Source organism: Drosophila busckii, chromosome 3R (genome assembly GCF_011750605.1).
Source record: "Drosophila busckii strain San Diego stock center, stock number 13000-0081.31 chromosome 3R, ASM1175060v1, whole genome shotgun sequence".
Lineage (NCBI taxonomy): Eukaryota > Metazoa > Arthropoda > Insecta > Diptera > Drosophilidae > Drosophila > Drosophila busckii.
This window is the reverse complement of record NC_046607.1, coordinates 10057222-10070655: the sequence shown is the minus strand read 5'-3', so window position 1 is coordinate 10070655 and position 13434 is coordinate 10057222. Positions and strand designations below refer to the sequence as shown.

The 13434-nt window shown below is 41.4% G+C and overlaps 6 protein-coding genes across 9 annotated transcripts; 2 read left to right on the top strand and 4 right to left on the bottom strand.

The window, feature by feature from the left end:
- Positions 1 to 711: 711 nt before the first annotated feature.
- LOC108601605 lies at positions 712 to 1092 on the top strand. The gene has a single exon (XM_017989505.1). It carries the CDS (start codon positions 712 to 714, stop codon positions 1090 to 1092), a length of 381 nt encoding a protein of 126 aa, XP_017844994.1.
- Positions 1093 to 1136: 44 nt separating this feature from the next.
- LOC108604836 lies at positions 1137 to 4044 on the bottom strand. Of its 4 annotated transcripts, none has more exons than XM_017994453.1 (4): positions 3608 to 4044; positions 2110 to 3544; positions 1860 to 2057; positions 1137 to 1806 (listed from the first exon to the last, which is right to left on the bottom strand). In XM_017994453.1, exons 1-4 carry the CDS (start codon positions 3989 to 3991, stop codon positions 1172 to 1174), a joined length of 2652 nt encoding a protein of 883 aa, XP_017849942.1. In that variant the 5' UTR covers positions 3992 to 4044; the 3' UTR covers positions 1137 to 1171. The 4 variants fall into 4 exon arrangements, with proteins under 4 accessions (XP_017849942.1, XP_017849943.1, XP_017849941.1 ...); XM_017994454.1 differs by having other exon boundaries at positions 2110 to 3732; positions 3802 to 4044; XM_017994452.1 differs by having other exon boundaries at positions 2110 to 4044.
- Positions 4045 to 4190: 146 nt separating this feature from the next.
- Positions 4191 to 6353, bottom strand: LOC108604446 (delta-1-pyrroline-5-carboxylate dehydrogenase, mitochondrial). Its single transcript, XM_017993926.2, has 3 exons — positions 6194 to 6353; positions 5761 to 6024; positions 4191 to 5705 (listed from the first exon to the last, which is right to left on the bottom strand). Exons 1-3 carry the CDS (start codon positions 6271 to 6273, stop codon positions 4208 to 4210), a joined length of 1842 nt encoding a protein of 613 aa, XP_017849415.1. The 5' UTR covers positions 6274 to 6353; the 3' UTR covers positions 4191 to 4207.
- LOC108604449 (uncharacterized protein C15orf61 homolog) lies at positions 6304 to 6808 on the top strand. Its single transcript, XM_017993928.1, has 2 exons — positions 6304 to 6537; positions 6612 to 6808. The coding sequence occupies exons 1-2, from the start codon at positions 6381 to 6383 to the stop codon at positions 6740 to 6742; spliced, it is 288 nt and encodes a 95-aa protein (XP_017849417.1). The 5' UTR covers positions 6304 to 6380; the 3' UTR covers positions 6743 to 6808.
- Positions 6801 to 8692, bottom strand: LOC108604447 (lysosomal acid phosphatase). Its single transcript, XM_017993927.1, has 7 exons — positions 8309 to 8692; positions 8143 to 8238; positions 7956 to 8084; positions 7772 to 7885; positions 7577 to 7714; positions 7107 to 7511; positions 6801 to 7048 (listed from the first exon to the last, which is right to left on the bottom strand). The coding sequence occupies exons 1-7, from the start codon at positions 8456 to 8458 to the stop codon at positions 6884 to 6886; spliced, it is 1197 nt and encodes a 398-aa protein (XP_017849416.1). The 5' UTR covers positions 8459 to 8692; the 3' UTR covers positions 6801 to 6883.
- A 1722-nt stretch (positions 8693 to 10414) lies between these two features.
- Positions 10415 to 13293, bottom strand: LOC108604700 (fibroblast growth factor receptor-like 1). The gene is made up of 4 exons (XM_017994261.1): positions 11847 to 13293; positions 11460 to 11575; positions 11185 to 11398; positions 10415 to 11126 (listed from the first exon to the last, which is right to left on the bottom strand). Exons 1-4 carry the CDS (start codon positions 11959 to 11961, stop codon positions 10501 to 10503), a joined length of 1071 nt encoding a protein of 356 aa, XP_017849750.1. The 5' UTR covers positions 11962 to 13293; the 3' UTR covers positions 10415 to 10500.
- Positions 13294 to 13434: the final 141 nt, after the last annotated feature.

The following is a 13434-nucleotide window of genomic DNA, read 5'->3' as shown; positions in this document are numbered from 1 at the left end:
CCAACTTTAATATACACTGCGTCTAGGGCATCACATCAAACACACGCACGTACTTACAAACACGTACACACAAAACAGCTAGCGCGTCACAGCTCGTAGCGTCAGTAGCGACGGCGACGACTGCGTCTGCAGCGATCCTTCTATGACGCGTCGGCGACCCTTATATAACGCGTCAGACAAGCGCACCCCGCTGTCTATACTAAAAATTTAAATGCTAATAATTCTTAAGCTATACATCCGATCATTCTGAATTAACGGTATCGGTCAAAAGCAAGACAATGGTTATGTGTGATTTATTTTTGATTTTATTCTTATTTGCGGGGAAGGGTGGAGGAAATAAAAAAGAAAATAAAAGCGAATCCAGAAAGAAAGAAATTGATATTTCCCGTCAAACTATTGAAATTTCCAATCTATTATGTTTCATCTTAATACACTGGTGATGAGCTAGGATGCTTTGGCTATTTATTGTTAACAGCTGTTTTGTTATCGGTATATTTTAAAACTATCAAATATAAAGCACGCGCGCTGCGTCAGATTTTCAATTTATAAGCAACTGATAAGGGCATAACAATGTTGACAAGTTTATAATTGTCTTGCAACTATTGAAAGGGCAATAACCTAAAAACCGTCAGCTCAGCAAATTCATATTGATAAGCAAGTGTATAAAAAGGCAGTGTAGCGAATAAACTACTTAAGTTGAATCTATAAAACATGCGCTTAACGTGTATTTTGTTGCTCGTATGTGGATTGGGGTTGGCTCAAGCAGCTACCTGGCGTCAAACACAGGATTATGTTAATAGCGATGAGAGCGCCAGTGATAACACTAGTCCTAGTTGGTCCCATCGTCACTCGTCCATGTGGCCCTGCGATGTTGCCGATCATCCTGAAGCGTATGTGCTCATACATAAGGTCGAGAAACGTCTGCAGCGCATTGACAACGAACAAGTAAAACGTATCGTAGTGGACTATGTTGTTGGTCAGCTGAGGGAATGCAAAATAAACAATGGAATGGATGAACATTGTGCGAAGCGTGCCATTGGCCATGCCATGTCCTTTATTAGCCGCCAACAACGCCAAGCTCAACTGTTGTAAATATTTAATATAAATATACAAAAAACACAAAATTAAATGCATATTAGAAAGAAAATAAAAAACAAAAAAGGATAAATCTTTACGGTTTTGCTGTTGTTTTAGCAAAATTTACTTGTGACCCGTGTGCTTTGTCATTCTTGCCATATTTACTCTTCATATACAGCTGCTCCTTAATTCGATTCCTGCGTTTCTCATCCAAGGTATAACGTCGCATAACATCACGCCTATCAAAAATGGACATGGTTATATCCTGACAGCCTCTAGAGGGCTGACAAAAAGTCCAGCTACCAAAAATACTATCGATGCAGCCACAAGTACGACAGAACCCCACAAACGAGCCTATTAAATTCGAATCCATCTTCTGACATGATATTGTCAACGGTCCCCCCAAACTATTTAGAGTGCTACCTTGAAATTTCCACTCTGTTATGTTTTCTAGCAGTTCGTGTGGCCGTGGCGGAACTGTTTCCTCTATGGTTATATTTAAAAGTTTCATGCGTGTTTTCTGCCCTTTGCCAGACACTTCCTTAAGCTTTTCTTGGCTCATCTTGATACACTGGCGACGAACTAGGCTGCCGCTGGAGCGTTGACTTCTGGTCTTTGGTTGTATGCAGGTTGGTGTGTCGTCCTTTTTTGCTGAAGGATCTTCGTGTATAATAATACGAATACCTAGCAAAAGGGATTCCCAAGAGCCGCGCAGCTCACAGGGTGCGCCTAAAAATAAAAAGTTGTTAAATGAAAGCTTACGGAAGTTGTTTCAGTCTTACCATCGGTGGGTTCAGGAAAGCAACAAGGTAGTCCTTGGTCGTCTAAAGAATCGCCCCCATACTGGCTAAAATTGATATCCTGCATGAGCTGCAGGCGATGTAATATCTTTTCGAGCACAGGACCTAAGGTAGCCGGCGCTGGCGACGCTTGCTGAGGAAATGCGGTGTTTGGCAGTTGAGTGCCGCCTGTCTGGCTTGCTTTGTAGAAATCTTGGTAACTTGGGCTGTGACATAACTCAAAACAACTTACCCGGGCTAATGCCAGCTGGCATGTTAAAAGCCGCCATCCCAATAGGCTGAGTCTGTGGTATTGGCTGTGACTGTGCCTGCGCCTGAGAGTTCATTCCACTAGCAGCGGCAATACGCTGAGCCAGATCCGTAGGCAATATGTTCAACTGTCTGGCCATACTGTCAATCATATTACCACCACCCATCTGTTGTGGCAAGCCCACTTGACTAACCAACACTTCGGGAAACTTTGCATCATTGGGCATAGGCGGCATTCCAGTGCCATCAGTAAGTCCGCGCTTAGCGGCCACTTTAACAGCTTCCTGTGAGCCATGTTGCCTACTTTGCAGCAGCTTATCCAGCTTGTGTAACTGCCTTTGATAGGTTTCACATAAACTCTCAATGGTGTTTGTCTGTTGGGGGTTATGAACTGTAGGTTTGAGTTTGGATGTTCGAGCTTCCTGATCTATAGGCCTAGCAGCAACTGTGGCAGTTGCAACTTTAGTACGTACTGACTTTACTAGCGGCACCTCATTCCATATCATTTGCCTGCTTCTGGAGTTGGATAAATAGTACGGCTTGTTGCCTCCAATTAGATTGTTCTCTGGGTTGAGGTTGAGTCTCATAAACGATTGCAGCGCCTTTGAGCAGTCCATGTTTTCAGCTGAATTGGCGCTTGCTTCAATTGGCTGCGACTTACATGGTGCCTGCGCCTGAATGGCTGCTGAAGTTTCCTTGCAGACCCCATCGCAACGGCAGCGTGTAAACTCTTCGAATCGATTGGCGGCCACAGGATCCGATGCCAAGTTGGCGGGCTTAACGGCGCGACAATGGCATTCGTTTAGATCATTGGCCTTGAGCGCAGACTTCTCCCCCTTAATTATATCTGTGAGTTGCTTCATGTACTCCTGGTAAAGTCCACCAGCCTTAGCATGCGGTTGCAGCGCCTTGAACTCTCTGGCCAATCGCTTAAAGACATTCGAGTCCATTCCCGTGTAACACTTTTCTTCGCTTTGGTGTTGACAATGGCAGCTTCTGACAATTTCTTCTTCCTGCCGCATTTTGTCTTTTATGGCTTCGGCTATATTATCTACTGCATGTGGTTGCCTGAGATGCTCCACAACGTTAAGCAGATCATCTAATGCAGTTAGTTGTATGGGCTTGCCCGCTGGTATTTGAACTCTTGATACATTGGGGCTACTTGCATCCGGCAAGGCTTGCTGCCAGATCTTGGAAAACTCTTTGTATATACGATTTAATTTGGCTAGGCGTCGATTGCCCGTATCTTCCTTATCTTTCTCATCAGTACCTATTGTGGGCGTAACAGTGGGCGTTACAGAAGGCGTAATTATTAGATCAGGCTGCGACGGCTGCCTTAGCAATTTCGAGGGCACAGTTATTATTATCATGCTGCTTTCGCAAGGAATTGTATTAGATTTTGGCACGCACTCCTCTTTCTGCTGTGGACCATGCAACTGATCTTTAGATTTCTGATAAGGATGATTATGTGTAATTTCTACCCTTGCCGGCTGTGGAACACATTGACTTTTTGCAGGCAAAGCAGTTCTATGCTCTTTGTCAAATTCCATGCGCTCTCTCATAGACTCCTCATGCTCTTTATCTATTAGAGCTCCATTTCCTTCATCTAAGATCATATGATGTTCAACAGCATTTTTAAGCTCCGTTTGTCGGTCCCAATAGGCATCATACATACGCTTCACACTAATATCGTCCATTTCCGGCTCTCTTCTCCAGGAAGAATCCTCATTCTGTAACAAACCACGCGTTCGCTTGTGCTTACCTTTTATCAATCGCTGCTCTGTTAGTGTTGGCATCAACATCAGCAGCCATAGACAAATCGTTGTTATGGGTACAACGTGTTGCAGTCTTTGCCAACCAAACATTTCATTTTGTTTTAACTATAAAATTTTTGAAAGTATTGTCAATACCAGCATAGTACTATGCTAGGTTCTGAAAAACTTGAAAATTATCAAATCTTAGTTTTATATTAAAATAAATCTCATATATTGTGAGTTCAAGCTTATGTTTAGAATAATTAATAGTCGAGAATTAGTCTACAATAAATACGAAATATGTTTTCGATTTAGAGTATATAATATTTAATCAACGTTGTCTGTATTTAATTTTTCCAACATTTTATATTTATCCGAATTCGTGTTTTTAACCCTAGGTATTTTTTCGCTAATTTCCATATAGGGATAGTAAATGTTCGTATGTGGCTCAAAGGATTCTTTAATGATTTGCGGAGATGTCCAACGCATCAAATAGTGTGGACTGCCCATTTTTTCATTGGTTCCAGTCATGTGGCCAGCACCAAATGGTTGGTGACCCACCATAGAGCCCGTGGATTTGTCGTTTATATTAAGATTGCCCACATTCAATTTGAACGCATCGCAGGCCTGCTTAATGAATATATCATCCTTAGCGAAAACGGAACCACTGAGACCATGATTAATTTGCGATACTTTTTCCATAAGCTCATGCACGTTTTCATCCTTATAGACATACACGCATAATATAGGTGCAAGTAGCTCCTCTTTGCAGAGACGATCATCCAGATTGGTTATGCGCACAATAGTGGGATCAACATAGTAGCCACGTTTCTTGGAACACGTGCCACCCAACAACACCTCGCAGTGAGGATTATTGTGTACATATTTCAAATGCACCTGAATGCGGTCATAGGCCTTTTTGTTGATCACAGCCGAGTAGAAACAGTCACAGTAGGTGGCCTCGCTAACAAACAGCTTGCGTGTGACATCCATCAAGGGCTTCCTAATCTGTGCCTCCCACATCGACTCGGGCACATATAACATTGAGCAGGAGGAACACTTCTGACCAGCATATTCAAATGCGGCACGTACGGTGCAGGCAACTGCAACCCTTGGGTCTGCGGAAGAATGCACAAAGTGAAAGTTTTTTCCACCGCAGTCTCCCAACAGGCGTGGGTAATTCTCATAGACATTAATCTTTTGCGCTACCAGTTGCCAAAGTATTTTTAACACAGCAGCAGTTCCCGTAAAGTGTACGCCTGCCAATTTGGGGTGTTGTGTGCATATCGAGGCGAAGATCATCTCCGGGGCAGGTACAAAATTGACAACTCCATCTGGCACGCCAGCCTCGCGTAATGCCTTGAACACATACCAGTTCGATAGTATGGCCGAGTCCGAAGGCTTCCACAGCACAGCGTTGCCCATGAGCGCGGGTGTATATGCCAAGTTACCCGCAATGCTGGTGTAGTTAAAGGGACTGATGGCGGCCACAAATCCAGTGAGCCCACGCATTCTCATGTGATTGCGACAGGCAGTTGGGCGATCGTTAACTGGCTCATAGTTGGCCAGGTCTCGCAGAAATACAGGATTGATGCGTAAAAAATCCACAAGCTCAGCCACATCGATCTCAGCCTGTCGCAAGGTCTTGCCCTGACCCAGCATAGTGGCTGCCACAATTTTGAAACGATACTTCTGAGCTATTAATTTAGCGGCACGCTCCCAAATAGCCATGCGTTTGCTTAACTTGGTGTGGTCCCATTCAACTTGGGCCTTGACCGCAACATCAATCGCTTTTTCGATTTGATTCCTATGCGCTTGAGTGTATCTGTAAAAAAATGAATATATTTATTTATCTACTATTCGACTAATAAAGTTAGTACCTGGCAACAGGCTGCTTAATATTGTAGGGTAATATTTGAAACACCTCATTTTTATTATAGAACTCTTCGCCGTTTATCATGATTGGCACTTTCTCTACGGTGTTCAGAATTTGGATGAGCGCATTTTCTAGTTCCTTGCGCTCCTCCGAATCGGCTGTGTATGACAATAATCGCTCATTATGAATAGGTAATAAATCAAAATGTTCGACATCCACATTTCGAGTCGCAAATGGGCGAAGACCAAAGTTTTGAATAAGCAAAGACCTGCAAAAAGTTTAAAAGCGATTTTAAAATGGCCGCCAACTGACACCTGCGGTGTTATCGAAGTTATCGAAGCTACGAATATGTCCGGCATCGCTTTGCACATAAACAGCTGTTTGTGTTGTTTTATGCAATATATGTATGTTTGTTTATTTGTGAAAATGAGACTTACGCAGATCTTGCTAAAGCCGCGGGCCTCCGAAGTTTTAACAGCGTATTTAAAGCAATGTCATGAACCGCCTTGGACATCATATTTTGTAAAGGTAAGTAACAAAACACGTACAAATGAATTTATATATATGTAAATTAAAATTTCACTGTTAATTTAGTTTAGAGACGTTCAAAATGATCAGCGCGGTATGTCCCACTTCAATTGGACATTAGAGACGGGGACAAACTATCATATTTTGCGCACAGCGTGTTATCCTTACATGAAATATCACTGCAGCAAACGCGAAGTACAAGATCTGTCGCTGGAAGACAAATTCTTTCGATTCCTGAAAATCATTAACTTGGGTGAGTCTCAATACTCAATACAAGGTACTTATACCTACATATACATATGTATTTGTCTTTGAAAATCGTCCCAGGACTACCAATGCTATTTTATGGACTTGCGGCGATACATCTAATTAGCCATACAGAGGTTGTGCATGTCAGTGATAAGATAAACGTGCCAATTTATTTTCTGTATGCTGAGGATAAAGGTGCTAGCTTCTGAACGAAAAACAGTGAATAAGAAATTTTGAATATATAAAATATATACATAGAAAGACTGTTCAAATGATACTAGAATATATTAAAAGTATATCTTGTCAACAATAACAATAACGTAAAACATAAATTCATTAACTTAAAATCATCAGTTCTTGCAATCGGGAGTAGGATTCTCGCAAGTCTCATCATAGTTGTCCAAGAGTAGTGGCTCCAATGTGGCGCTAAATTGACTTAGCGAACAGGGTGCATTGCAATCGGGTATGCTCAGCTCCTTGGGAAACTTATCCTCACTGTTGTAGTAGTAAACCAGCTGGATACACAGATATTAATATTAGAAACAGTGAAGTTTTGAATAACACATTAGTTACCTTCACTTCAAAATCACCATCACTAAAGGATTTGCTGTGATGCAGCTCAAATACTAAAGCCGAAGCATATTCCGGCAAATTGGCCGTCTGATCCAAGATGCCCAGTGAGTTCATAACGTTGACAAGCGTTACATCATGCGCTGAATAAAGAAAGATCTTGCGATCAGGATTTAAATTCTTTCGACGCTTGTTTTGCATTTTTTTAAGTATTTCGGCAAGAAAGGCGCCGCCCTTTATACGCTTCATAAGATGTGTTTCGGTAAATAGAACATAACTGCGCTCTGCCAATGGTCTAATTTCCTCCGGATATATATTCTCTGTCCAGTCGGGCAACGCCAAGCTGGCCTCCTCTTCTGTTTTAAGTGTATTATACAGAAGCTCAACATCCAGGACATTGGATATGTTCTGAAATTTAAACAAGAGATTACACAATATGTGCGAAATGACATTAATGAATAACAACTGCATACCCTGCCTGTGTTCTTGCTCAGCAGTTTGTAGAGCGCCTTGTGATCCTCATTTAGCTTATGTAGCTCGGGTGGTGGAGCTTTATAGAGCTTCTGAAGAATATTCTCATACTTCAGACAGGGTTTCTTTTGGGCCAACAGCTGAAAAATGATTTAGCATAATTTTTTATGAAATAATAAAAGCAAAATAAAACTTACAATGTCATCACTGCGCGCAAGAGTATTGATAGCCACTGGTTGCCAGGGTATGGGTAGCACATTGTTGTTCTCCAGCGGTGGCATTAGGCCTGCCAAAACGCTTTGCGCGCTCATCTAAAAGATAACCACCAACTGATAAGACACACAGCTTGTTATCACCAGTATTAATTTCACTCTGACGCACCACACAGCGTTCCGCGGCTGAGCTTAAGACATGCACCTGCTGCTGAGTGTAGATGCTGTTGGCTGGCAATAAACGATAATATCGCATACGAAGATTCTTACCCAGATTGTAAGACTGCAAACTGCCCTTCTATAAAGATAATAGTTTTTATTACAAATGAAGCATCACTAATGTGAAATAAACTTGCCGGAGTGAGCGCACCTAGGCCTTCATGCCAATCATGTGCCGCATGTGGATCATTCGGATAGAAGCCACTGGGACTCTTTGCACCATGGCGAAACAGCTGTGAAAGCAAAGACACGCATATGTAATATAAGTTAATTATACGACCCGTATGGTGATTTACTACTTACAACCGAGATCATGCGTAGTTTCTTCAATCCCTGCTCATCGTTGCTGTCACCGAACACAAAGTATGCCATCATAACAAAACATAGTGCTGTTCCCAGTATTATGACTGAGATTTTGGTGCCACGACGCGATTTGCACTCAAACGGTGACATTTTGCTTAAAAACTTTGCTGGCTTCTGCTAAAGGTTAATAATAATTATGTATGCATGCATGTGTTTTTACATTTACATGCACTTTGAAATTTTCACAGCCTAAAAATAGTTTTTGTTTGTTTTCTGTGAATTGTATTGCACGTTGAGCGCGTTAAAAAATATAATAAACAACAACTAATCAGTCGGCCGAGCAGACCAACAACAACCCAAACACGTTTGACAGCCAGCGAGTCTACAGAGCAACTGAGCGACTGACGATGGCGCTGAACCTGCCCCAGCTGAGAGTAATGTGTGAATCTGAAAATAGAGCGAAAGTGGGTGAGCCCTGCTGTTTTTGCTTGCCCGTAAATAGACCAATGCCTCACTATAGAGTCAAGAAATAACATTGTTATTTTTCGGATCTTTTGAAATAGTTCGTTAACTTACATGGTTGCTAGTTATAAAACAATATAATCATATTAATCAAAATATATCCGCTAATTAGGAAAGTATACATATACTATAAATAACTTGCAAACTATAAGGCTTACTCAGTCTTCCGCTGACTAGTTAGGGCTGGGACGTCCACTTCAAGAACATGTTATTGATAAATGTAGTAGAAGACTTACATTGAAAGGAAATAGTCTAGAACTAGTGAACTAGAGATATCACCGTTTATAGTTTACAGAACCGCAGGGAAGCGACTGAGAGAGTTAATGCATGTCTGTGTGTGTGTGAGAAGTGCGTGAATGAGAGATTGCTTAAATCAAATTATGTATGTATGTAGTCAAGGCACGTATAAATAAAGTAAGAACAGTGAATTTTTGAAGCTCATAGAAAATATATAATTATTTATGAATGAGGCAAGCTCAATGAACAATCAATAACTCGTACAATCGCATCCTATAATAAATATATACAGATGTGGACAGTGGTTGTGTGATCTTGATCTGGAGCATGGGCACAACCCGAAAGTGCAATAACATTGATGTAACAATGTAAATGTATAGAAAAGTAACCAGCAAAGAGGTTATGAATCGCTTTCGTGGTCCCCTTCAGATGTTTCGCTGGTAGGCTCCTCCACCAAATAGCCTTGCTCGGCTTGGTAAATACGTTTACGCTTACTTTTTGGATTTGTTATTGGTGCTTCTGTCGCGTCCTTTGACTCACAATCACTTTCTGATGCGTGGAAGGCTTCCTCCTCACGCTCTTCTGCATTGGATAGCTGATCTTCCGATGCTTGTTCGTCATATTCAAAAACCCTTGGCTGAGCATCTAGTCCGTGTATGCATGAGCCCGACTGATGCCTGTTGCCCCCAAGCATCGTCAAATGCATTGTGGGCAACTCACTCCGTGCGCAGCCGAATGAACTGTGCGCAGAGTTGTTGTGGCAACAGTTCATTGGACAAAAGCAGGGCATCAGCAAGTCCTCATACACAGGCATGAGGCAAGACATTGCAGCTGCGGCAGGTGCCATTGCATAGGACTGCATCTCAGGCATCTGATATTCGTAATATTCCACGGTAGTGGTAAAATAACCAGGACCCAACATTATAGCTTTCTCGCTGTTGCCTCTATGGATCCCACAGTTGGGGCTTAACCTTCTATAGCTTCGTTCTCGTTTATCACGCTAACGCACAGCCGTATAAAATATGTGCGCACCTCGTACGACCTAAACACGAAGAACTGCAAGCAAATTTCGTAGATCATCAGAAAGCGAATCGAATTTACAAAATATAAATATTTTAATATATATATATATATATATTATATATATATTGTATATATAGAGCGCAAATCGAGAAAGTTTTTTAAACACGCTATGCAGTTTAGGCCTTGTTTCCTGCTTTGTTGGTTTTATTTCTGTGGAAGGCAGCTACTACCGAAATGGAAAGTCAAGATATAATTTTGAATAAGCACACGCAAAAAATTTTGAAAGTAACATACAAATGTTGCTACGAAAGAAAAGTTGTGATAGTAAAAATAGTTTTAATTTATTAACGTTAGCTTAAAGTCTAAAGCACAGTCTTTGGTTCCAAATTTTTATGAGGCAGCTAAATATACTAACTGCCGCCCAGGACATAGCGCTCCGTGTCCAGTTCCTCGTCAGAGTAATGCGTTTCGATGCGTTCGCATTCGCTGCGCTTGTTGCTGCAACGCTTGTGAAGCAAGTAGCCACCCCAAACACTCAAAGGCAGCAGCGCCAAGCCAATGGGCATGAGAAAGAGCAGCAGAAACTCGCTTGGATCGCTGCTGGGCTCACTCACGCTCTCATCGCTGGTTTCATAATCAGCCCAGTACTCCGGCTCCTGCACTTCGAGATATGCCTCGCGTATCTTATGCCCCAGGTAGCTAATTGCCACACAGGCATAGTAGCCTGCATCCTTGAGCTGTACGCTGTTTAGAATAAGCTTGCTCAGATAGATCTGCGGCCCAATGAGCTTCTCCGTGGCAGAAGCAAGCAGCTCATAGGTGCGTCCATTGTAGCGCAATGTGTGTGCGCTGAAATTTGAGGCACCAGCTGTGGGCCAAGCTGCTTCGGCTGCGGGTAAGTGACCGCGACGAAACCATTTAATGGTTGGGTATTCCTCACTATGCACACGGCACTGAAAAACGACGCGACTATCTGCACGGGCGCTCATATTGCTGGGGTAGGCATCCAAGAACTCTGGTGCAGCCAAGGAACTATCTATGGGCATGAAAACATTTTAGTATCGCGGATTAGTTTGCTCTAGGCAAACACTTACTCTTTACATCCAGCTGGTAGGTTCGCACGAATTGCACATCCACTGCTTCTGTTGCATCCAAGTTGTGAGGGTTAATGCTGCACTTGTACAAGCCGGAGTAACTTTCGGTAACATTGCGTAGCCAGAGCTCAGGTCCGCATAGGCTAGACTCGCAGGGCAAAGCCGTCCAATCCTCAGCATTGTCCTGTTGATAACAGTTATTCTCGCTGCATTGCTGTGGAATATTTGATACATGGTAATGCGAGCTGGCAATATGAATAGAATTGGAAGCTTACCTTGAAGTACCAATGTACTTTGAATTCCTTCAGTCTGTACTCATCCACTAGACCTCTGAGATTGCACTGCAATTTAACATCATAGCCAGAGCGTTGTTGGATGAGTTCAGTATTTTCTGTTGACAAAACAAAATTCGTTTAAAAGTGCGCTGTTCATCAAAGAAACAGACAATCAAAGTATCTTATCATAGAAAGTAAAAGGAAGCGTGAGTTTTTTTTGAAGTAACCAACTTATTTACACGCTTTAAAAACTATAAATTTGTTCGACATACCACGATTCTCAAAAAGAGAGCTCCACACTTATGTCAGTTACATATTTAGGCACATGTTTAACATATCCTAATCTACTTTTAAATTATAAAGTGTATAAAAATATGTTTAGCTCACCTGCATAGTCAATGAAATAAGCTTGTGCCATAAATAACCCACAAATATCTAAAAGCAAGCAGATGATCAGCAGGCAGTGCAGCTCCATTATCATATAATGTTGTATTTTTAACATTTTCCAAACATTTTTGTTAACTCAACTTGTTGTTGCGAATTGTCAAATGTCATAGATAAGAGCGAGAAATTTTATACGAGCACACAAATAGTTTTCAACGCAGCCACAGACACACACGAACAATTTATGGCCAAGCTCTATTTGTTTTGAAAACAATTTATGCTGAGCAAACGCAAAATGATGAATTTGCATTTAATTTGTATAGGAAAATAATATGTGCTCGCCACGATGCTGATTGCTGATGATGTGCTCTCAGGTTCTTATTTATTTATTTTAGCAATTGCAATTTTCACGCACACACACACTCACATAGACACATTTCACACATTTTATGGTGCGCGGCGCTGTGTGAACGATTTTCTTTTGTTTATTTACTTGGCCATTTAGAGCAAGTGATCCACATGCAAATATACATGGCTATAGTTTGTATAAATATATATTTACACATTAATACATATAAAAAATCCTTGGGTCACATTTGGCATACTCGTTGAGTTTTTCGTATAATATTAATTAATTAGTGAGAGCCACACTAAAGCACTGCAATAAATCATATTTTTTTTTTGTTTGTTGATAAAACTTATTTATCAAATGACAACTAGGTTTGAGTTAGAAAAACACTGGCAATGTCTGGTTTCTGCTAAGGATAGTCTTCAGAACACTATTATTAAAGTTTCACAACAAATCGATTTGAAATTCGCATAAAATATATTCAAGTCTACAGGACTGTCTGTCTGTCAGTCTGTTTAAATTTCTGCACTTCACATCCAATTGTGGTCTAGATTTATCACTGTTGCTCCCATTTGATTGGCATTCCACTCAATTGATTTATACGCTATCATTTATTAGGCAGTTCTCGCTTTATAAAACAACAACAAAAAACAGACACTTTGTTTATAGCGTTTTGGCTTTAAGTTCAAAAAATGAAAACGGACAACAAGTTGCAGACACTGACACTAGACGCATCGTTGGACTTTGATGACCGACTGTGGTGGCGACTCGTTTAGTTCTTAATCACTTCGACGTGGAAAACGCTGATATGGCCAGCAGTAGTATGGAATGAATGCGTCAAAAGCAGCAGACGCTCTATGGTGAATAACATATATAGACGACATTTGCGGTTACCTAATGCCAATTGCCACGCATACTTAACGACAAACTGCAAACATTTGCAAGTGAATGTCTGCTTCTTGGCTTTTCAATAGTATAATTTGTTTTCTGTTCGAGGCAATTGTTATTGCCCTTGTTTTTCACTAAGTAAATATTGTAGGCACATCGATCTCGATCGTTTTGCTTGCTGTGCGTCCGTACGACTGGCTGGCTATCAACAAACTACTGTAATACACGAACCGAACAAGTGTTACCCCTTGCTGGTGCCCGATGTGGTGGTGTGGTGGTGGTGCTGATCGTTACTGACGCGTCGCTTAGGAAACAACTAAACAAACGTATTGTTGTTTTTTATTTTATAAGCAG